The 26051-nt window shown below is 38.2% G+C and overlaps 1 protein-coding gene across 1 annotated transcript in view; it reads right to left on the reverse strand.

The window, feature by feature from the left end:
- Window positions 1-26051, reverse strand: part of LOC121089257 (protein piccolo-like) — a 382524-nt gene that overhangs the window by 191446 nt on the left and 165027 nt on the right. The window contains 3 exon segments of the mRNA XM_040596364.1: window positions 6797-8811; window positions 9187-14257; window positions 21151-22362. Coding sequence (XP_040452298.1) covers window positions 6797-8811; window positions 9187-14257; window positions 21151-22362 — 8298 coding nt within the window.

Here is a 26051-nt window from a genome sequence, read left to right on the forward strand (position 1 = left end):
AGAATACAGTGCAAGAAGCCAAACATAGCAGTAGAACATGTGAAAGGAACTCTCTTCAGAGTTCAGTGAGGCAATTACACTAGCAGAAACGTTACCCTCCTACTACAAACTGGCTAATTACAATGCATGGCTTGATAGGAGATGAAAGTCTGAAGCAAAACAGAGCTGAAGTAGGACAAAACTGGCTGGTTGGTATGTGCCCCTCTGTCATTCTTCTGTGCCTGCTTGGTTCTACTGTATACTTTTATATGCTGTATCTATTACTTTAAAGGAGGAAACACTATATTGGCTTCCCTCCATACCCAAAACTCAAAGTAGTCCTAAAATGGATAACCACAATAACCAATCGGCTGGATAGGAGTAGAGAGATAGTATTGTACCCTCACTCTTCTTCGTCTTTTATGGAAGATAAAATAGCAAGCAATGGGATTTGTTGTCAGGGGTGGTTTTTTAATGTGTATATGAGAGCTGGCTTAAGAGGAAGATGGATAAGCTGACAGCTGGTGAGAAATGGTCCAAGTGACCGAAAAGTTAGGCTCTTTGTCAACTCTGCCATAAATAATTTCCTTTATAAAAGATAGTTAAGGATCCCCTTTGAAAAGCAAAAGAGTGAATACCATACTAATTTTCTGTTATGCATGAATGTCCCTTGGTTGAATAGAGACTGTGTGAAATCAACTAATCTAAAAGTATCAGTCAAGACAGACTGACCCAGTTAAATGTGCTTCAGAAAATAATTTTTATATGAGATACTGACCAAATGTGGGGTAATCTTTCTGTTTTGAAGATATGACAGATGGAAAAAAGATTCCTCATTTGAGTCACATAATTGTTATTCCAAAGGATTTCAAATACAGCACAAGAAGCAGTAGTTTGAAATGTTAACAGGACTCTAAATCGTAAATAATTCAGACCATTAGTGGAAAAAGTAATCTAAAATCTAGCTAAAACCACATAGTTCAAGAAGATAGGTAAGTCCTATTTCACTATTTACACAGGGGTAAGACTGTCTAGAATTGTTTCTAGATTTGAGTGAGATCATCTTTTCAACTCCGTTTCCAGTAAATTCAATTGAAACACACACAAAAGTGTGTGACGATAGTCAAGCACAAAAGGAACTCAGTGGTTATGTTCACACCTTCTCTTGCTGGCCTGAATTCTATCTCAAAATAAGATCTCCTGTCCAAATGCAATGACCCAGCCTCATATGTAGCTGCAGGACACTCTTCAGGGATGCAGGAACATGTATGCCTAACTAGACCCGGTGACTTAGCCTATGCTAAGCATGTTAACACACCGGCAGGCAGATGCAGATGTGCCGTTCACAAACTGTGTACAAACAGGAATCATGCAAACCAGGCTGCTCCCAGACTGTTAAGACCAGTGTATGCATGGACAAAAAGAAGGACCAGTTGTCACCAGCGCCTGAAGAAGCATTTCATTAAACCACAGCCCACAGATGTCATTTAGAAGCAAAGGTAAAAAAAAACCCAAAAAAACCCAACCAAACCACCAACCAACCAACTTTGCACTTTAAATCTAGGTTACTCTAAGACACTCCCAGAGATGGCTCCTCACTCAACACCCAACAACAACTTAAACCCAAACAGCAGCTGTTTCTGCAAGATGTAATGGCTCCTCTATACTGAAATGTAACTTTTACAGAAAACGAAGTGTTCTTCCTTTTTTTTCTGGAACGAATCATGGGACTAAAATGGAAAATTAAAGTAATTGAATTAAGCTTTTTGCAGTTACAATCATGTGACCACCTACGTCTCAGACCATAAAACACTTAGGAATATTTTACAGTAACTATAAGACCTATAACAAAGTACTAACTTCTTTTAGCTGGAATTAGGCCCAGATAGCAAGAAACCAAGGGAAACATCAATATCCTGTGCTCCAATAATAGCAGAAATCTGTGACCTGAAGTTCTGGCACGACTTTAAGCAATGAATCTATTCCCTGCTTCTGAGGAAGGGAAACGGAAATACCCAACCTCTAACCAGGTGATTATCCCTACTCTTTATCCATTCCCCAAGTAGAACATTCCTTGCTGAAATACAAGCCTGGTGATCAGCTTAGTCCTGAATAAACAACCAAAACATCATGGATATGATATAACAAAGGTTTTAATTCTACTGGGAGCAACTACCCTGCTTCCCTTCTTCAGTGCCCAGATGTACAGCACATCTGACGCAACCAAGGACAGCCCAAATCAGTGAAGTCCTAAGCTTCAGTTTTAAAGTTGAAAACTTCAGAATACCGTAGAAGATAAAATACAGATGGATGTACTTTGTTTTGATTACTTTAAAAAATTATGTCATTCGAAGAAATCTGCACTTTTAAAGTCAGTATAAAATCACTTCTGCTTTTACTACAGCAATGGATGAAGTCCTGCAATTCTGACCTAAATAAAGACACAATCTTTTGGGATTTTGCTTGAAATCATGTCTATTTTACTATAGTATACAGATTTCAATAATATTTGCCTTACAAGTACAGTGACTCACATCAAATAAAAATTTCAGACAGAGTCTCTGTTAGCTCTCTTAATAAACAGATTGATAGAATTTGTTCTAAGTGTTGAAGTTTAAATGCACAATTTCTACCCTGAAGCTGACAGACGGTTGACAGATGTGTTTTTGCATTAGTTTCACGAATACAAACACTTCTGCTGAGTCTTTATGCACTGCTTAGCTGTAGATGTTGTATATGTGTGACAGTTCACGTGCAAGACCTGCAATTTGCTTCAGTTTAGTTGAGCAGACATTTTGCATCCAAAGGCAAAGGAAGACAACTTCCATCTTTGATTACACATATGCAACATGTACCAATGTCAGAGCTGACTGTGGCTGGTATGTGACTTTGATTCTGTGATGCACTGGTGTAAAACTATTTCTTTATTAAAACTAGACAGGTACTCACAATTTTTTGTTGCTGTTGAATGGACAAATATAAATCTCCACTTCTAAACTCTGCTAATGCCTCCTGGTCCCCTCATGGAAACCACTGCTATGGCTATGCCCTCCATGGAATCCTACCATGCCGGACTACTGGACAGTCTATCAAAGCCAGTGCTGGGGAGCTCATTGCCACTGGGAGCTCAAGTGGCACAAAGCTCACAAAACAGGAAAATTAGGTCTCTTTGTAAAATATCAATTCCAGCTGGGTGGCTGCCACAACTTTTTTGGTGCTGACAACTTACAGTTCACAAGTTTTCCTTGACACAGCTACACTACTAATACATATCATAGAAATGTACAGCACACAAGAACTACCAAAGGGAACATAATGGAAAACAATACTTCTACGCTGGATTAATAGGAAGCCACCATCTATGTTCATTCATGTGTTCATATAGAGGCAATGACTACTATACATAGTAAATGAAAATGTAATGTAAATATATAACTTGTTATTTAAAAATTAAATGTGCCATCACTGAAAGCCATATTATCTAGATACTTATTATTATGTGATTAACTAGCAGGTTATTTTTCAGTCTTTCACTTATACTAGATTCTATCAAATACTGGAATAATTTCCTATAAAATGTGCATTGAAGAATAACATCATATTTAAAACAGCATTCTAAAACACAGAGTTAATTTAATCTACTTATTCATAGTCTCTATAAACTTTGTCCTTGAGATGCTGTAATAAGTATATTTTTCAATGGAAAAAGCCCATGAATTATGAAAATGCACTACTTGAAGGACAAGGTATCATTTCATTGTAAGCCTTAGAAAGAGACTAATTTTATTCTTATCCTTTTAGTCCCACTGATTGCATAAGGATCAACTTTTTTGATAAACTCATAAAAAGAAGCCTCTGAAACATATAAATGAACACATGATCACCTTTTTCACCTGCGTTGTTTATGGATGCAAAGACATAACCCTGAAACAAGAACTATTAACAAAGTGATGTGATATTGATCCATGCAAAAAGTATTCATATGCACACTCTGTTTGTAGTGAAAGATAAATCTTTCATTTCCATTTTACTATTTTATGTTCAGCTCTAATAAATTCTCTTTCCCAGGGCGAGCTGTTTCACTATTTTTTCTGCACTGAACTTCACTGTTCTGAATGACATAACTGATCTCTTCTACCTTTCCCTTTTTATAATTAAGCAATTAGGAAATCTCCAGTCAGGAGGCACAAAAGCATACACAGACGATTAACAGATAAAGATTTCAGCTGTTGTGGGCACCATACAAAGAGAGAATGAAAAAAACAGTCCAACTGCCAAAAATATTTTAAACTTGAGGAAACATCTTACTTTCACACTTAGCAGGATAATCCAAAGGTGATCCTGTATTTGAACTCAAGTGTAACAATGATCTGTTGCTATAACAACTCAGTTCTACAGCTGAGAAAATGTCAGCAAGGTTCACGCTTTGTCAACAGTGCCGCTATTTGTATGCCAACTCTCAGGGAGAACTTGGAGTGTGACAAAAGGTACCAAAAGAAGAAATCACTGTCCACTCTTTCCTGTGCTTCCAAGATGATATGGTCCTAAAACCAGGTTCTCAGCTGGTGTAAACAAACATAGATGTGCTGGCGAGAATACTGTAAGTCTCATGGAAACTTGGAACTTGTTTAGACTGCAGATCCTTCCTTCACAACGTAACTGGACTGAGTAATCGAGAACTGAAACTGATACAGCAACTGCAAAAGCAATTTATTGCCCATATTTCCAGATGCTGATGAGGTCATTAGATTAGGTTCTACAAATGTCACTCTATTTTCTTTTTTGTCATATTTTCCTCCTTTAAAATTGATGTACCTGATCCCAGCCTAAGCTAACTGAACCTCAGACAGTTAACAAAACTCTATCAGAAAGAGAGAGTGTAACAGGCTAAATGTTTAATATAACATCAGAGCTGAAAGCAGCCATGGTGGTCATGGGAGGTTTGTGGAGCAGTTTCCTCACCATATGCTGCACGAGACAGTGCCGTCCACTTTATATCTGTGGAAGCTTTTTACTTTCATTGCATTTGTCTACTTGCATCCCATGTTCCATAAAATTGTCCACCTCATTTGTTTAGCCTGTAAGTACTCTGAGACATGGGCTATTTGCTGCTTGATGGCTGCATACTAATAAGAGTAATACAGCTCATTACTGTTTGAGCTTAAGGCAAATTGGTAATAAACATGGGTAAAAAAGAAACAACGATGTGCAAGCCCTTTGTTTCCATGTCTCATTAATGAATACAGTATGCTGAAACTCTACTGTAAAAGGCCTTTAAACAATCAGCTGTTTATAGAATGTATCATCCATCATACAAAATATATAATCCATATCAAATATATATGAATCTATGAAATAACTAAACTGAATAATTTGTCCTTAGCAATAGTTTCACTACAGTGAGTTACTTTACAATATTATACCTACTCTCTGATATCTAGTAGTACCCATCACTTTCTAACCCACGAGCAACATCCTTCAAGATGCTGTTCCAAACCCTCTACATCAAACTTTAGTGCTCATGCAGGTTTCCCCACTGTGCTAATCCTGCGTTAGGGAATGATGTTTATATGGAGTGCCAATGTCACGACTACAGTTTTCCCTTGAAATTTGCAGGTACTGTTCTCCAGGCAGTAACAGCATAGAAAGCATTTAATATCTGCACAAATATGTGAAGCTGCAGAAACTGCTTACAGTGTGAGCCTTGGAGGGTATAACCAGATACTTCTGCATTTGAAAGCCACCACAAATTATTAAACACAGAAAACAAACCCTCTTTATTCTATCCAGCTGCACTAATCACTCATGTATTCAAATATATCTGAACATAAAAGATAAAAATTGCTGAAGAACTCAAATGGTAAGTCTTCCAGAGCTCTGACAAGAAAGATACTGACCCTGCAACTGACAGAAGCCAATGGACGCAAGGACAGCCAAGAACATGTTAAATTATAAAGGTGGGGTTTTTTTCTTAGCCAAGACTTCTTCCTCTTATTCATAAAGAACGGACTGATTCCGAAATCAGAAATCTTACTTCTCAAGGAATACTGCAGAAATGAAAAATCTTAATGCTGATGATGTCACCATTATTCAAAATTGCCTCCTCTGACCCCTCAGAAACAGCCCTCAACACTTGCATAACTACTTGATAATCCTCCTTACCCAAAACAAACAAACAAAAAATGGATTTGTGGTATGAGACCTTTTGGTATGGGAGAGATAAAAGATGTACACATTCAGACACAAGATTACCCCTAGAATCACAAATGGCCAAGAAACCTCACGGGTATCTAAAAGGACAGCTAACTAAGGTAATTACAAATCTGGTGTCAGCTGTCTCTCAGAAGGCACATGCAGTAATTTCAAGGCAAATGCGCTACAGAGCGTGCCACAAGAGCTGGGTGTTGACTAGAAAGAAAATGCTTTGCATTTTCTGAAGAATTGGCAGTAACCATTATATTGGCAATTAACTGTGATGTAACATACAAAGTGCCTTCCAAATTCTGAAGAAGAATTTGTTGTGGGTTTTTTCTGAATCTTAGTAAGACTATAATGTGGATTCCTCTATTCACAGGCAAAGCAATGAAGCAAATAACCATTGCTTTAGACAGCAGCTGTTCCTCAGGGCTTTTCAGCAAGGTGTGCAAACCCACTACATACACAGGTATTGCAAATGAGTGTGTCAGCCATCATGCTGTAGTGATAACTGTGGAAATGCATATTTAAAAAAACCCAAACAAACAAAACCCCCAGAAAACAACCCAAACCCCAACACCCTCCCCCCAAAAAAAAGAAAAGGCAAGCAAATACTTCTTACCATGAAACCCTCAGTGTACTGAAACTGAGCTCTGGAACTGTCTTCTGCTGTGGGACTCAGGGGCTTAGGGTCAGACAAAGAGCGTTGCATCATTTTTCCTGCTTTTGGGCTTGACGGAGGAACCTTGGCAATGTCAGCATGCAGCATCTTCTGAGGGCTGATGTCATCAGTGATGGGTTTTTCATAGGGTACAAATGCTGACTCTATAACTTTGCTTGGTGAAACAGGTGAAATGGGTGAATAGAGAACTTTGGGAGATTTGGGAGGGGAAGGGACTACCTGCAATGTGGAGTCTGGACGAAGGTGGGATGAGTATCCTATCTCTAATGGTGTTGGGCGCTTTTTGTCTTTCTGGGGAGATGAAGCTGACAGATATTGGGGACTCTGAGTATCTGACTCTGTCTCTGTTTGACATCCCAAACTTTCTCCTTTATATGTCTTTTCTGGAGCTGAAATATGCTTTATGATTTCAACCTTAGCATCCAATCGGGCCCTGATTGAAGGTGTTCTTATTGTTCCTACAGGTTCTGTTTGTACTGAAATCTCTGCCACTGTCTGAACTGCAATACTAGATACTTTGGAGAATTGTTTAGCTTTGTCTGGCTCAGAGGTACTCTCACTGTACTTCCCTACACGAGGCTTCCTTCTGGATCTGCTGGAAAGATCCCATTCATCTTGATCTTCATCATCTGTCTGAACACTCGTATCAACACTCTTCTTACTTCTCCGTCTCCTGTTTGTGTAACCTCTGTCTGCTCCATCTTCATCATCAGTTTGCACTCCACTGTCCACAATCTTTTTGAAGCACCGGGGCTCTTCTTCCATGGTCTCCTCAAGCTCCTCATATGGGCCACGCAATTTCGGCATAGAACTTCTCTTTTTCAGTTGCTTCTCTTCTCTAACATCAATATCCTTAAGGGACATTTCTGAAACGGAGCTTAAGATGCCAGACCTTGGTATGTATTGAGTAATGCCATCAGACTGAACTGTATACCATGTCTGGCTTTGTGGAATTTCAATACCCAACACTCCTGAAGCCGTAGTGGTTGCATCATCAGTAGGCCAAAACTGGCCATTTTCTGTGGTTGCATACTGTCCTTCCAAAAGTGTTTGATCTGTGGTCGTTTGTGGTGAGCCAGTTCCTGAAGGGTCATAACCATACTGATATATTTGACGAATTTTTTGCTCCTCTAACTGTTGGTGGAGCTGTTGCTGAAGTTGTTGGAATTGTTCAAGCTGCAGCTGCTGTTGGGCTAATGTCTCTTGCCTCATCATAAACTGAGCTTGTCGTTCCTCCTCTTGTTGAAATAAGAGATGATGCTTCATGGATTGCAACTCCTCAAGTTTTTTTTGCACCATAAACTTTTCTTGTTCCCTAAACCTTTGAATTTCCTGACGTTCCCATTCCAGCTCTTCTGCAAAGCGCTGCTGCTTAATTTTCTCAAGCTCAAGAAGTTCACGCTCCAAATCAAGCTGCTGCTGTTTGCCTTCTTCAGGGGCAATGAGAAGGGCAACTTCATCTTCAATCACATCTGTATAAACTTCAGATGCTGTAGTTAAAGCAGGTATCAAGTTGGTGGGCTCAGTGGTAATAGGTTCTATAGTAAGAGGTGGTAACCCTGTCTCCATCTCAATGGCAGTAATTGCACTATCTTTTTCAGGTGCCACTGTTGTCAAGAAACTGTATGATCTTGGAAGTGGTTGATTCTGTTGCAAAGTTGATAAAGAGGTCACCGAGTCAATTGTTTGGAGAGTCGGTAAGTCTCTGACAGATGTACTGAAAATAGAACCAGGTTGTGTAGTGATGGCAAATGTGGATGGGATTGGAGTCGCTACTGAAGAATAAACAACACCATTGGATGATCTTAAAACACTTCCAACACCAAACTGGGAACCCAGAGATGACACCATTCTTGCTTGGGAATACTGTGGTGTACTGAGCCCGATGCCAGAAATCACCTGACGAGTCTCTGGATAAGGACCAGTAGTCTTGCTTGAGTAATCCATAACCTCACCTGAAATTACAGGGCAAAGTTACAGTCCAGTCCCACAAAAGAATGCTGCTTTGTGGATTCTGAAAGTCATCCCATCTTGATGAATTACATGGGAAGGGGAAACGGCATGCAAATCTTCAGGTTAATGATCTACTTTAGATGTGAAGGAAACAGCATTTCTGAACATGCAGGCACATGCAGGCACCTCTGTGCAAAACACAAATGTAAAATGAAGAAATGAAAAACACGTGTAATCCAGAATAATTTGTCACACTGTCCAGAAGAAAACAAACCAACAAAAGGAGGGGAAAAATAATTAAAAAAATTATCCGGAAATGAGGTGAGGAACATCAAAATTATATTTCAAAGAAAGATCTGCTGCTGTGTCATACTGACCTGCAGTAACTCTTCCAGAAGTAAGATCTACTGCTGCATCAGTTGCCCCAACTCGATAATCAAAGCTATTCTTGCTTTTATATGCAAACAGTCCAGCTTCTGACAAATTTGTGTCAGACATAGATGGTTTCATACCCCCCATTCCTCGGTAGCCATATGACCCTGAACGATCATACTGATAGTGGTCATCTCTGTAACCAAACCGATCTTCAGGAAGTGTAGTTGGTGGCTGCTGTGCTGTACAGCTCCTACCAAATGGCAGTTTATAAACCATATCACAGCAGACAGCTCTTCTCCCTGCAGTCAGATCCACAGGCTTTTCATCATCTTCTATTACTGTCGTTACGATACCTGAAGTACTTTCATCCATTGTCACTACAGTTCTGTGGGATTTTGTAGTGCTAAGGTCAACTGCTCCACTCTCCATTGGCTCCTGGGAAGTGGAGAGATCAGTCCAACCATTTGTGACACCAACAGGTGGCACAGTAACAGGCTTTGTAGTAGCCCACGTCACTGCATGTGTTGAAGTACCTAGGGATAAATTTATTGGCACTTCGTCTCTACCCGCAGAGAATGCCTGGCTGCCTGTTACTCTGTATGCAGGATCAAAATGTTTTGATGTTGTTAGCTGGAGTGGCATTGTCATCGCATGTCCCAGATCCACCAGGCTGTCTGTACTGGCAGTGTAGCTTACAGTGGCAGTGCAGGTCATTACGGTTACCGCCTCAGTGACTACAGACAGAGAAGGATCAGCAACACATGCAGTGCTAAGATTTATTATAGCTGGCTGGACAGTACTTACTGGCCGCCCACCTGTATCACTTGCTGGTATCTGCCTTCTCACATCCATGGAAACAGCAGACAGATCCATACAGCTGTCTCTCTTTTCAATATCCAACTTAGTTAAAGTGCGAAGATCAATGACATCACCCAAAGGATGAAATCTTCCATTCTCTCTATACCTGGGTTGATCTACTACATGTAGTGGCTCTGGAGGTATAGTAATAGCGACACTACCTAAACCAAAACCAAGCGCCGGGCCCTTAACCACAGACACTGTGGTCTTAGTTATCTCTGTTGTTACTGCTTCTGATTTTGAACTTGGTATTTTTTCAAAAGCAGATTGCGTTGTGACAGGAATAGCTTGCAAAGCACCTGAAATATACATACTATGATCTGACATACTTTGAATTTCCATAGCTTTCACGGATGGAGTAAAAACTGGTTGCATAGGCTGGGGAATCTGTTCTTTCAAAGGTTCTTCTAAAGGCCAGCTGGTAACAGCCTGACTAGTTATAGCTTCCGTGGGAGTTCCAGGCTCAGATGGTAACGTGATGACAACATAGGTTTCCTGTGAGGGTTTTGTCAGCCTTGGCGAAGATTTGTTAGAGTGTGGGGACAAAGGGGAAGTGGGAGACGCTATTTTGTATTCAGCTGCAGGGACCAAATTCAGAGTCATACTTGAAGTCAATGACAAGCCTGTTGGTTTGGGCTGTGGTTCTGCTGGCTTATGACCCGCTATTGGGAGCGGAGGGACGGCTGGCTTAGGAGCAATCGGAGGTTTCGTTACTTCAGTGGGCCTGTGGCTGAAAACAAGCCCTGCGGGAATGGAGGATGGTTTGGGTGGTACAGGAGGTGGCGTTGGGGTGTATGTTTTTGTGATAGGTACTACATGATTCTTTAATGCAGCTGCAGACTCTAGTGTTGGAACACTTGTGACTGAAGGTACCGCTGTGGGAGCTGCGGCTGCTGGTGTCTTAACCTGTGACTTCTTTTTGGGATAAACGGCTGGCTTGGGTAAAATAGGTGGAGGCAATGGTGGTGGAGGAGGTGGTGGAGGAGGAGGAGGAGGTGGGGATGGAGAAGGTTGTGCAGGAGAATCCAAAGAAGAGCTTCTAAAAAGCGAGAATACTTTGGATGTTACAGCAGGAGCTGAGGAAGGCACGGAGACCATGCTGGTCTTACTTACAACACTGGGAATAGGTACAGAAGATGTTTCTGATGCAGGCTCTGTAACTGCTACTGGTGCTATACATACAGGTGGTTGCTCAGATGTAGCACTACTCAAATTAATCCTTGTCCTGTCAACACTCAATTCCTTGTGTGAATCTTCATGATGAATTTTGACAATGCCAGCCTCTGCTGTACTTTTCATTTTTCTAGCTGCTTCCTTCTCTGCTTTGGAGCTATCAAAGGTGATGGTATCAGTTGCATATTGCCTGGGTTTTACAACTGTAGTTGACACTGCTGAAGGTGCAGTTTCAGCTAAACAAACTGCAGTTTGATCCACACTTTCCATACCTGGTGCTATAAATGGCTTTTTAGTGGCTCCAGCAATAGATTCATAAGGGATGCTCACTTCAGAGTACTCTTTTGTAGATGTTAAGGGAACTTCAGTTATTATCCTGATACCTTCAGAATCTATTAGTTTACTTACAGCATCTGCTGTATCTATATAACCTGTGGTTGCACTATCTATAGGTGATGAACTATCTGTGGTACAAACCGAAGATGTAGATGATGTTAAAGAAGCTGTATCAGAAGGCAAAACTGATGCAGCACCCTCCGACATCTCAGAGTATGTCAACATTGATGTTTCATGAGAAATTATTTCTTGAATTTCTCTGGCATAATCTGTTAAGTATTCATCTTCAATTTCCTCAGCTGTAAAATGCTGTGTTATTTTAACATCTGGAATAGAAAGTGCTGTGCTACTGACAGGTGATACGTCTGAGATTGCTGAAGTAGTGCTTGATGTTAAAGATGTACTATCCACTATTTCTCCAACACTAGATACCTTTGTATCAGATGTGGGAACAAAACCTGAAGTTGGTTGTGTTGGACTGGACCCAGGGGTTAGCTGCATTCTCTGTCTTTTCATAAGCTCTTCATAAGCAGCTTCTGCATCTAACAACTGCTTTTCCTCAGTGGAGGAACTTACTGTGCTGTCTAACACAACTATTTCATGACTTTCTGGGATAATGTAAGAACTAGAAACAATATCTTCTTGAGGCACAATGGAATGTAAAGTCTCAACACCATAGTAGTCTTTCTGCAGGTCAGTAATTTTCTGTGGTTCTTCATAGATCTGTTCTGAAGCTCTTATTTTTTTCTCTTTTCCTCTTTGTTGTATATACTCATTACTCTCATCTTGTCTCATTACAAGATTAGTGTCAATAGTTCCATTGTAAGTATCCTCTACTAAAGATTCATAAATATAATCCTCTATTAGCATTCCACCATATAAAGACTCTTTTTCAAATACTTCATCTTTTTCACTTGTAATTTGAAATGACTTGGACTTATGGGTCTTGTGCATCATCTCCTCATATACCTCTTCAGCACTTTTCAATGCCTTTTGAGCACTTTCTTCTTTTGGGAGTCCAGCTGGTTGTTCATCTGTTGGTGAGTACAGAGAGACAGCAGTAGGCAATTTGTAAACTTTTTGTACTTCTATTATTTTTTCTGGGCTGATTTCAAATCCTTCAGGATCTGACTCAATACTAGGTGAGTATTCAGAACAGGAAGATCTGTGCAGCTCTTCCATTTCTGCTGCCTGTCGTAATTCTTCTGTTGGAGATGCATCTTCAATGGGAGAAAGATTACTTGGTGGAGTCTTTGGACGTTCCCTTCTTCTCTGAGCTCTTAGCTCATCCTTGTCCTTTTTAGATTTTTTGCTAGAACTTTTTCTTTGCTGCTGTTCTAATTCACGCTGTTTCTCTTGTTCCTTTAGCAGTTCTTCCTCTTCCCGTAGTTCTTCTTCTTCTGAAGAATCTTCAATAGTTGGAAGAAGAGGACCATGTGACCGATGCCTGGCTTTGCGCTGTTGTTTGCTCTCCCCTCCCAGTTTTTTGTGACTAGGACTGCTGTCACTGTCTTCATCGAGTGATGACACTGAAGTAGGAGATGTACCTGGTGTGAAACTAGAAGCGTGTAAACTAGAAGACCCTTCTCCTCTAGATCTATCTTCTGGTGAATCTGTAAGACTCTCCATCTCTAGCTCAGGCTCTTCATCAAAATACAAAATACCCTTCTGTTGTTCAGATGCTTCAGAATATTTTTTTGTTATTGTACTATTTAATTCTATTGTTTTGAAACGCCGAAGACCTCCTCCTCCAGATACTGCAAGTTCTTCACTGTCTTGACTTTTAGTTTCTCTGTATTTTGGCTCTGGGCTTTCATCAAAATTATCATCATCATCATCGTGCCATGAATGCCTTCTTCCTGCATCCTCATCATAGCCCGCACTACTTTTCCGTGCCATTCTCCTGTGTTTTCCAGCTGTTCCTTTGGCTTTGCTTCTCACTTCTTCTTTCTTTTGGCTTTCAGTCACACTGATCTCTTTGAGTTGATTTCTAATGAATTCATCATCTTCAGAACCTGAGGCATCTTCATCAGCACTCATCTCTATGATCTGTTTTCTTATAAAGTCTTCCTCATCACCTGATCCCTGACTGTCATCTCGTTTGTATTCATCACTGCTTGAAGAACCGACACTAGCTCTTCTCTTTCTCCTTGGGACAGGCGAATTTTCACTCTCACTGCTGTCTTCCACAGAATCATAGCGTTGTCTTCTTGCTGATATGTCATCTCCTTCATCTTCTTCCTTGTAGGCTGCCTGGGAGGAAGCACTTCCTTTGCCATCTTCTACAACAGTTCCTTCAGCTTCTTGAGTAGCTTCTAAGTCTTCTTCATCTGAACTGTAAGATTCTGGAGTGACTGGCAAAGGCTTTGCTTTATGTTGATCCTTTGTCTGTTCACTGTACGTTTCATAAAGCTCTTTGCTCTTCGCAGATTTTTCATCAGAAAGCGTGCTTGCCTGAGCTTCCAAAATAGACAGTACAGTACTTTCCAATTTAGCTAGATCTGAGGGGCTTGGTGGACTTTCATGTGAAATAGTGTCTTTTTTATTAGATTCTCTGAGCAAATCCTTTTCATCACTGGGGATATGACTTGGGATTTCACCAAGTGAACTTGATATCCCATCAGAAGAATAGCCGGTGTCACTCAGACCTTGTGGACTTTTCTGTTGCTGAGAGCTTGATGTGTCTGATTTGTCATCCTCCTTTTCCTAAAAAAATAAATACATATGCATGTGTACATATTTATATATAAATTCTTAATGTCTCCAGGCAATTAAATACATGTGATTTTTTTCCTAAAAGATGAATTAATGTCTTATGTGAAAAATTATGATGCCAAGAAGATACATATTAAACCAGAAAAGACTGAACACTAGCTTTGTTATTCATAGCTATTAAAATAACATTTGAAAGTTCCTCTGATTTTGAGTTTTTCATTGAATCTAACTACGTTTTGCATGGCGATCCATACTGGCAAGTGATTTTATTAATTGTAAGATGATCTTCTATTTTTCAGTATAAACAAATACTGTATTTAATTGTTTTCAGAACACTTCCTAATGATAATCTATCATTTATTCACATACGCATGGGACAAGTTGCTTGGGGGTTAATTTAAATGAAGCTGTGTTTCAAAACTCCCTATATAGTTCTAGATACAACTTGCCAAACATCAGCCTGCAGTAAATCTGGGGCCTGCTCCCTTCTTTGCCCATTTAATCTTTTGTAACTGTCTAGCAATAAGTCGGTCTTCTCAAATTTTGGACCTATGGTTTCCTTTTGTTGATTTAAGTGTTACACATTGCACCATGCAACAGAATACATGGAATACTGAAACATGATTCAATGCAGTTTGGAATGTCTCTATATCTGCAGCGTGGCACTTTACAAACATTTTCTGAGCACCTCATAAAGAAGAAGTTTCTCAGTAAATTTGGAACACAGAGGTAAGCTGCTGGCAGGGGAGTGTAACTGCAGGGAGGAAAGCACGATAGCTGTTGATCAAAGGAAATAAGGAAGCAAACAAGGCAGGCATACCCGACTGAGCATCATAACCAATGTTTTCCTTCTCATCCCTAATTGAACATCCTTAGTCATTCTCCTAGATTCCAGATCCTTCTACAGCATTCTGAATGACAAGCACATCTACCTCCTTCTTTAGATAACAAAACCACCAAGAATATCCTAAAACAGGTATTTCCACCCAGAGTTTCCACACCAGTTTCCCTCCTGCTTCTCTCAGCTGTGAAATGCTCTATACTTTGTGGAAGTACCTAACCATGCAGCTAACAAAACAGCTCACTCTCCAAGTGACAGGTCATCTTTGCTGTCATTGTACCTGACAGCCTTACTAAGTGTCCTCACCTCCACTAGCAATTTGAGAACAAGCATCCCAAAGTCTCCTGATTTAAAAACTGTCACGTGATCTTCATATTTGTTATGACCCTCAAGAGTACAAGTAGGTAGTTATTTATCAACTTTGCTCATCTAAGCCAATGACCTCTGAAATACAGCAAACCATTTATTTAAATGGTGAATTTATCAACATCCTTGGCAATATGCTGAGTTAAAAAAAATTACTGTGGAATAAATATATTTAGAAAATGATAACAATTGTTACTTATAATTTAAGGGTACATTTATACTCATGTTAAATTGCTATCAATTGCAAGTATTTTCAAATGTTTATGCACACTAAAGCTATATTTAATGCCAAAATATCACAAATCAAATAGTTGTTATTGTCAGTTATTTCAGTTTTAAAAACTGGTCAGCTTTTTTCATTATTTGATTTACAGTTAAAGTACCTGTTCTTGCCTATAGACATATCACTGTGCACATAATTCTATATTAAATCACTAATATTAGTATTAATGTTACAGTAATCTACTAACCAATATTTTATTAAGTAATGTGCATTTCACAGGAGTTATGTTCTTTGCAAAATCACATACTACCTTGAATATAAACTAAGTCTGTTGTTACTAATATTATACCCAAAATGATAAACCCAAATATCTGATATCAGAGCAATATCCATTGCAATTAAAAATCAAATATGAAAACAAATATTTCTAAGTACAACTCCAAAGATAAGGCTGTGATTAATATATAAATATAGAGAAACCTCTGTATTTATGTACTACAAACAACTTTGGGAAGTCATCAACATGTCAGTACTTATTATTCTGAAAAGTTAGCCTGGGATATTCTCCAGCCCTTAATGACAGAATTATATATACTCTTCATAAAAAGTCAGTAACGAAGCATAGTCAAAAATTTTAGGCTTTGTATGTTATATTTAAATTTTTCTTCCCTTATTACAGAAGAAAGTGTTCAAGGGCAATTTATTGTTTTGTTGTTTTTTTAAAAAAATATATATTTCATTAAAACCAAAGGATTTTCCCATCTAGAAATACCATGCCCCTCACTAAAATGTCACCTATGACGTAATTGTTATTTTTTATTTCCATTGTTCTTACTTAAAAAGACATACCCAAACAAACCCTGTGATCAATTTAGACAAGCTACGAGAAAATTCAAATATTGCTCAAGCTCAGAAGGTCTCCCAGGACTGATGGATAGACTGTCCATCTAGTGAAAATGCATGTCAGATCTTGGTTCTCCAGAGGGAGGTGAAGTGACACAGTCACTCGTGAAGCAAAGAGAGAAGGTATCAACTAAACAGTTAAGCTAATAAATAGGTAGACAGCAACTGGACATAGAACAACTTTAGCCATACTCCTTATAGTTCGTGATGGTGCCACTGTGAGTCCAATGATTGGTACCTAGTCAATGACCAAAGCAGAGGAGATGGCAATGGATACTGCTATTGCCCATCTTCTTGTGAACCTCAGTATATGCCATAATGTCACTACTATGAATAACGGGAAACTGAATATGGGAAAGACTGCTATTTGTACAGTACAGAGAAGAAAAAGGTCTACAATAAGGATGTGATGAGAAAATCCACTTTTCTTTCAAAGCTCACCACAATATGACTATCTTTTCTACCATTATTGTATGTAAAGTTGTCTGCCCTGAGATATGTAATGCAAAAATTATCCTGCACATTGTGTTTTGAGATCATATGCATGTAACTTACAATAAATAATATTTTGTCTTTGTGCTTTTTTTCCCCTACTTCCTGCAGCCTGAGAACTATATTGTCATTAGCTACATCTATTCTTAAATGACTGGTAATTTACTTTCTATAGGGTTGGCCATCACATACACAAAGACAGTGTCATTGTCAAACTTGTCAACATACCATAAAATCAAAAATTTTAGATGAATAACAAAATACTGCAGAAACAATACTGCTGAGGATCATATATATATTCAACAGCTGGAGAATGAAAGAACATATTTTAATCAATAAGAAAAAAAACCCCACTTTTTTCTTGTAAAGTTTTCTTTGTACATGTTGAATTACTGGGCTTTTCTGAGTAGTTGAATGGCATTTTTCTCTGAAAGTTTGTCTACTGGGACTTTTTAATACTGGACAAATTTAGCTCCAATACAGACTCTGCTGGGAGAATCTTCTTTAGACATGATGAACCTGGAGATGTAAAAGCTGGAGGCTGGATAAGACTGTTTAAAAACAGCAAATGCAATCTCTTTAAGTAACAGTAAAAATGATCTAATGTAGGATGTATTTGTACTATTCTAGTGGCATTTCTACAGTGTCAGTGCCGATACATCATACAGCTATTTTACATTAGAAGGTTTTGCTTTAGAAGTATTATTTATTCTTACACTTCCTCACTTTCAGTATTCTTATTTGAAAATATAAAACAGTGCTTTAAAAAGTCGCATTGGTTATCAAATCCAAATTGTCAGTTTTTAAAATTATAGCTAGCAAGATTACATTCTGTTGCACAGAACAGAAATTTTATTTTGCAAAGGAACTTAGTATTTTTAAAAGGTCATTCTGCTTAAATAAGAAATAAAGATATCTACATTATCAAAAAGTTTCAGAAAGTTAAAAGCAGTCTTTGGTTGACTGTTTAATCTGTGTTTGAATTTTATATCATCAAAATGCAACATTTTGTTTGTGTCCAGAAAGACTGCTTAGAGATAATTTTTTTCCCCTTTATTCTGACTCTCTAGTCTGTGGTTTGTCATTTATGGCATGTGTTAGAATAATGTTGTCAAATTACAATATATTAATATTTATCTGTTACTTCACCTAAGCACATGATCATTTCTTGGTAAACATAAGAATATAGTAATAAGGGTACTTTATATAACACAGCTGATGTGTTCTAAATAGATGTCCAATTTACACCATGGGAATGTGTTCACATAGATATGTTGAACTACTTATACGTTAACTTGTAAGTTCCAAGATTACCATTTTATACTGACAAACTGTATGTTATAACTGTCCAACATTTCTAGGCAACCTTGTTAGAACATCTAACTGCTATTGCACATGTGAACAGTAGATAATGCAAGATGGTTTCTCAGGAAAAGCACCTGTAAATCATGAGCAAAGTCAGTTTATAATTTAAAACCTTTTGGAAGAGATCACTGTTTAAATTATTACTGGGAAAAAATGCTTTGAAGAAAAAATGGCTTTAGGATACCTCAGATCATACTTTGAGACTCGAATATTTTAAAATGTTTCAATATTTAACTCAGTTTGGTTTCAAAGGACTCTGGATCTCTAAATAACATTGATAACTGTGATTTTCCAAGCATCATTATACTGATTATACTGGAACAGAACGTTACTGTCCCAATGTCTGTAAGGACTTCTTGTGGGAGTATTGTTTTGGGGTTTTTGTTTGGTGGTTTTTTTAGTGAAAAATGAGAATAGTACCATTTCTTTACCTCATTGGAATACTACAAGAATTAATAATTACTGTTTATACAGATTTGGATATAAAATGCCATCAGCAGTTTGTCAAGTGCAGAAAGTACTAGTTTTTCCCTCACCACCCTATTTAAAAACAAACCTACCTGAAATCCTTCATATGATTCTGCCCTGAAGTACATGTAAAATGTATTCTTCAATGTCTAGATATTGTCCTTTGCCCGCTGAAATGGAATCAATGTGTGAGATCTAAATTGTTATCTCTTCTTTCAATTCTGCCCTTGCTCTCCTGATAAGAATCTTATCTATCAATGTTCAATGTACAGCACAGAGAACATTAAAATATTACCATAAATATAAATAATAATTTTAAAAATCAGTAATTTTTATGAAGTACAGGCTAGGTGAAGCACCATCTTTATTTTTAATTCAGAACAATTTGAGCTGCTGCTTTTTTTTTTTTTTTTTAATTCAGATTTTTATAAGGATCTGAAAAAGAAGGGAAAAGGGAAAAAAAGGCTTTTTGTGTAAAAATAGTTGTTCCTTTTTCATTTTTTGTTTGTCCTAATTTAAAAAATAGAAGAAGATATGTAAGGGTTTGGGTTTTTTATTCATGAAACTTCTGTTTTACTAGGTTTAGGTAAGTGTGCTTCAAAGTCTGATAACTAGAGCAAAAGAAAGATAAACCTATTTATGGTAATAACTCAAGAAGTCCTGACTTCAGTTAGAAGGCAGTGGGAGGAATTAAAATATAAGTGAAATACGAGTGAAATATATGTGTGCACCACATGAGGAATCACTAATAAATCTACAGTTAAAATGTCACTATCAGAGATGTAAATGTAATACGTCTATCTAAGATTTGTCCAGAGTATAATATACTTTCACCTCCTTACAGAATATAAAAATGACCAGATAGGACTGTGACTAGCATATGATAAAAATTTTCCCTTACAAATGTTTTCAACAGAAAAAAAAAACAAAACAAAACCACAAACTATCAAATTTTTAACAGTAACAAAATTTTAAGTCAACTTCTTAGGTTTTCTGCTATGAATTAAAAAAACCTACCAAAACTAAACCAAAACACAACCCAGAAGTGACATTTTGTTAACAAAAATAAGCTTACTCTTCTTGGAAAGTCCTGCAGTAGTGTCTTATGTTTGATATGTGATAATCAAATTTATATAGGTTTTTCATAGATCTCCTTGTGTCTTCCAGAAGGGAGGATTTCTGGCTATGTTACTCTGAGCATAATTCAGAGATTCCCTTGGCACAATCAGGGGAAACTGTAACTCTTGATACGGTCGAGAAGACGAAACACAACGTGATAGGAGATACATTTCAGACAGGAAAGTTGGTTTACAACAATAGTAGTAATTTCCACAGCACAATTGCTGAATCAGAATATTTTTCTGCCCAAATATCTTGGTTATCACAAGGAATGAAAAAATAATTACAAAAAAACCCCACAAAACCCTTGACCTATTTGACTAGGATTACTTGAAAACATAATTTTGTCAAAGGTTAAACACTTTTCCTAAACTTACTCCTACTTTCACAACATAATAATCAGCATCTAATTTGCAGTGCTGATATAAAAAACACATCATTTTTCATTTCCCAGCAAATTATGTATATTACCCAGTTCGGCTGATAGTGACTTGGTGACTCTGCATGCAGCAAATGAATTTATTTACGAAACGTGGACCTTCAGTAAGTGCTACCAAAAACTCATCCATTCATCAGACTTGAAAGCACACCAAGACCCCTTCCTAAATGTACTTGTGCATATGAGATAAGCAAATGGAATAGTAAAAAGATGTAAAGGTTGCATGCTTTAATATATCACGTTCAGGCATCATAAAGTATTCCTCAAATGTTTATTGTATTTTGCTACTGCAACACATTGTACACCTTACCATCACGGATTATTCCCTTTTGAGATTAAGAACTAAGAAAACACTCCTTTCAATAATTAAACTCCAAAGTCTGGATAATTTCCAGGTAAATAAATCAAGAAATATTGGAAAAATGATTAAACAGGAACTTTGCCTTAGTTTCAACCGCTTAACTGCTTGAGACTGAAAATCATGCAAGGAGTATTGAAAAGTTGCACGTAGAGCATAGGACTAACTGGTGAAACTTTCACTCAACAGGAGGCATTGATTTAATCATTTAGAATCACCATGTACAGAGACTAACAACAAAGAGCAGGAAGACATAGAGGAGAGAACTGTAGCAAGGGAGAAGGGGGGTGGGAAGGAGAAAAGCACTTACTGTTTTTTCTCTCACTGCTTCCACATGGTCAGCTCCTGGCAAAGGTGCTGTTTGAAGAGGAATTTCTTCTTCCTGAGCTTTTTCAGCTTTTGAAACCATTTGTGAAATCCCAGTTGTCAAACCCTCTTTCCTAACGTCCTCTTGCTTCTTAGCTTGCAGTTCCTTACAAGGTGCTTCAACTTCTGCTTTCTGTTCAGCAATGTGGTCTTTATTCTCAGCTGTAATCTGCTCTTTTTTGTCCTCTGGATGTGGTGTGCTTTTTTCTGGAAGCACAGATTTTTTATCTTCTTCCAATATACTTAAGGATTTCTTCTGATCTGAACTTATTGTTGCAGGAATTTTATCTGCTGCAAGTGTCTTCAACAGTTGCCCTTGCTGAAGTTTTGGTTCTTTCTGAGCTTCCTGTTGGATTTTCTCCACTGATGAAGTTTTCACGATTTTCTCATGTTGAACTTTTGGATCTTCTTTCTGAATTCCATGTTGGATTTTATCAACTGAAACTGCCTTTGACAATTTGACCTCCTGAAGTTGTGCATCTTCCTTCTGGGCTGCCGGTTGGATTTTGTCAGCTGATAGTGCCTTTGCCATTTTCACCTGTTGGAGTTTTGGGTCTTCTTTCTGAATTCCATGTAAAATTTTGTCAGCTGAGGGTATCTTTGCCAATTTTGCCTGTTGAAGCTTTGTGTCTTCCTTCTGAACTCCATGCAAAATTTTATCAGCTGAGGATGTTTTTGCCAGTTTTGCCTCTTGAATTTTTGCATCCTCCTTCTGAACTCCATGAAGAATTTTATCAGATGAGGCTGTCTTTGTCAGTTTTGTTTGCTGGAGTCTTGGGTCATCCTTCTGAGAAACACGTTGGATTTTATCAGCTGAGGGTGTCTTGGCGAGTTTTCCCTGCTTAAGTTTGGCATCTTCTTTTTGAATGTCTTGCGGGATTTTCTCAGCTGATGACGTTTTTTCCAGTCTCCCCTGCTGAAGTTTTGGAGCTTCCTTCTGAACACCTGGTTCTTTCGTTTTTGCTGCAGTGGGCGGTGTGGAAGTCTTTGGAGGGTGATGTGAAACAGCAGGCACAGGCTGTTTTTGAGGAGTAGCAGGTGGTTTGGATGCTGGTTGTGAGGGGCCTGGTTTCGGAAGTGGCACCTTGCCCACGTCCCCAAGCTGACCTGACATTGCCCTTTGGGTCTGGCAATTTAAGCACAGCCATTCCTGTACCTGTGATACAACAAAGATATGAAGTTACTTATTTGAAAACTTAACAGTAAAATCATATGGTGTTTTCAGCTTATACATTTGAATACTTCTAGCCTGAATGCTGTGCATACTGAGAGTTTACTTTCTTTCTTTGCTGCTCTTGCAGCAAAAGCTGTAACAACTTTCTAACAGCAATGAAGTGTATCAGGTCCCAGAAAGCCAAGCTGAACAAGTATAAAAATACACTGTGAAAATTAACAGGAACTACATTGTTCCAAATCATTGATGACCTTTACGTACAAACTTTGCTTATATATTTCTAACATCTATTGTTTTCTAAAGTCTGATAATCTGTCAATAGGTCCCACTGATTTTGTATATCTGAGCAAAAGGGGACCCATGGCTTTTTGTGTTTCTCTTCAGAAGTTACCTTCCCCTCTTGAATTTGTCTATATGTATCACTGCAGAAATTTAATAAGGCTGTAACCCAAAAGAAAGATCCCCTGTATGGTCTTCTGCTCCCTTTACTGCTAAATCCCTGCTTCACACTGGTTCCTTTACTTGTCTTCCCAGAAAATCAGAAAAAAAGGACAAATGCTTATATCTGTGCAAAAGACCTTGTTGCCAGTTGCCTAGCTACTACATGAGAGGAGTTATCAGACTGTTTCCAGTGGGATTTGGGGTACAGTTTCTTTAGAATAGCAAAAGGAAATTCTAAACACAGAAAAGTGCTGAACGAAAAAAGCCCAGAATCTTCCGGATACTAGAAAAGATAATTAAGCTCTACTTCACTAGTGCAAAATAAGCTCCACTGGAATATTAAAATCTTTGTATGCTTTTTTAAAACTTCTTTTCCTGTGACAATGGAAGGTCTTGGCAATACAGTTGTTGTATTTCTCTGATTTAGAGAACTCAGTGACCTACTGAATATGAAGCACATGAAAAAAAGCAAAATTGTTTTATTAGTAATTATATAGGTAATACTGAAGATAATATTAGGATGGCATGGATGACTGATCAGTTATATACCATTGAATATTTTAGAATCTCCAGTGGTATAAAACCAGTTGGATAGATGTGGTATTTAGTCAGAAGAAGGGGTAGCTGGCAGAAGTGTGTGACCCCAGAAACATTTGTGTGTTTTATATTAACAAGTAAAACAGTAATAAATGAGCTAACACCAAAAGTGGAGACTCTTAACTCTAGCTCTGCTCCTGCCAACAAATGCTCAATGACAGGGGTATAAGCATCAGACTCCCTGCTTTCCTTTTGACTCTAACTTGCCTTTTTCAGCGTAAAGAGGGACCTTAACTTCAACAAATGCACTGGCAGGTTTTCCTACCAAGAATACTTAATGCTTGGTGATGCCACTGATGTATGTATGGATACAGAATTTATCACAGAGGGATAAGGGTTGGTCATGACAGGACCACAAATGGCTTTTCAAGATGGTGAGGCATCTCTCTATTCATCTCTAATGATGGAGCTTACACACTCAGGCTTCATATCCCATCCAGGATATTTCTGAGCCCATTGGTGCACAGCAGGTATGTCCAGGAAATTAAGATTTTTGGTATCTTTAAGAAATTTAAACATTTTAAGATTAGCTGGTTTAAAGCATTCATTGGAATTGTGTAAAATCTACCAAAACTCCAATTTATGAAGTCTGTTTGCACACTTCAGATCCAAATCCCATTGTCTTTACAATGTTACTGGATTTTGATTGTTTTTAAAATAATTGAGTCTCTACTATGATGCTGCTCCTTTGGAAAAAAAATAAAAAATAGCTGGTTAGGCTAATAAGTAAAAGATAAATTACAAGAACTGTAGATGAAATGACAATTGCATGTGAAACAAAATTTAGTAGGAAAAGCTCATTTTGACTAATTTTGCTGAAACAGAACTAAAGAGAAGCTATTTAATGCATAAAATAATTGTCTTTGTCTAGCAAATATTGTTTCAGGCACAAGAAATGCAAGAATGCATGCATTATCATTCAGGTCATCTAACAGTTGCCTTGCGTATTTATTATTCTACTTTTATAGAAAATGACCTAACTAGAGAGTCCTGGTAATTGACACAAATAAATATTTATTAGAAGTATTTGACAATATTGTCCCAATAAATGAAGTTTATTGACTGAATCAGCTGTCTCGATATGCAATGAAGCCCCTAATAATTACTGTGCCCTTTGCCACTGAATGTGGTTCTCTATCAGACTATTAAATATAATTTAGGTTTAGTTTTTTCTGTGCAAAAAAGGATTAAAACATAATCCTCCAGGGAAGATTATCCTTCTCCATAAGACAATGTGCTCCAACTACACATCATTTGTCTGGGAACTACTAATTAAGAAATACGAATAAAAGGAACTTGTATTTTAATAAATGTGTAAAATCTAACAGGTTTTTTGCGAGTATTTCTGTTAGAGGGGTTCATCTGGATTTTTTACTATGGTTTCCTTCCTTTTTATGGGCAGCAACATTTTTTTCCTAGAAAACAATATCGGAAGCTGTAAGTACGCTGTGACCTGCCTTTTATAAACTTAAAATAGAATAAATACATCAGGAAGCAAATCTGGTGAACAGAAATACATGTTGTTAGTATTATCAGAATTCTGTAAGTGACTAAATATACTAGATAACATTTAGCATACTTAGACTACAGACAAAAAGATCCAGTTTCAGTGTCCTTGATTCTTTTCTCATAAAAGTTGTAAAGACCACTATACAAAATTGATTAGATAATTATAATAGACCAATTTTGATGTTAAATTTATTGGAGGGCACAAAAGCTTTTAAACCCACTAAAAAGTGGGCAGGTTTTTCTTTCTTAAATCAGCCTGACAAATACTCATTTCACAATGCAAGCAGAAATAATACCATTATTATTTGTCTTAATATAGCTTCTGGCACCACAGGGCACGCCAATAAGGAAATACACTAATGTTATTAAGCTTCTCAGAACCGAGGCTTAACCATCCTTGGTCAAAACCTTGCCAAGCTGCTGAAGAGGGTTTTAAACTAAAGTTGCCAAGGGAGGGGAACCACAATCCATCCCACTCCTACCAGTTTGGTACTAATGCCATCAAGAGATGCCTAGAACCTGGAAAAAAATTGCAGGGCAGCGGGAGACCACCTGAAGAAACAAGGGAATTCCAGCCATGGCACCCATTCAGTCAGCTTCATCGGGGCCCACCTCACATGTCTCTATGCAAACTCACGTAGTGGGGAACATAAACAAGAGGAGTTAGCGCGCGCACCTGTGGGGCTGTGATCTGCTTGGCGTCAGGGAGAAGTGGTGGGATGACTTTTCTGGCTGGAGTGTTGCAATGGAAGGGTACAGGCTCTTCAGGAAGGCCAGGCAGGGGAGGTGAGGAGGGGGTGTCACCCTGTGTCGGTGACCACCTGGAGTGCACGGAGCTCTCCCTGGGGATGGGTGAGGAGCCATGAAGATGATCAGAGGGCTGGAGCACCTCTCCTATGAAGACAGGCTGAGAGTTGGGGTTGTTCAGCCTGGAGAAGAGAAGGCTCCATGGATACTGTAAAGCTTTTTCCAGTACCTAAAGGGGCCGACAAGAAAGCTGCAGAGAGACATTTTACAAGGGCCTGTAGTGATAGGACAAAGGGGAATGGCTTTAACCTTAAAGAGGGCAGATTTAGATTAGGTATAAGGAAGAAATTATTTTCTGTGAGGGTGGTGAGACACTG

This window comes from Falco naumanni, chromosome 5 (genome assembly GCF_017639655.2).
Source record: "Falco naumanni isolate bFalNau1 chromosome 5, bFalNau1.pat, whole genome shotgun sequence".
NCBI classification, from domain to species: Eukaryota; Metazoa; Chordata; class Aves; order Falconiformes; family Falconidae; genus Falco; species Falco naumanni.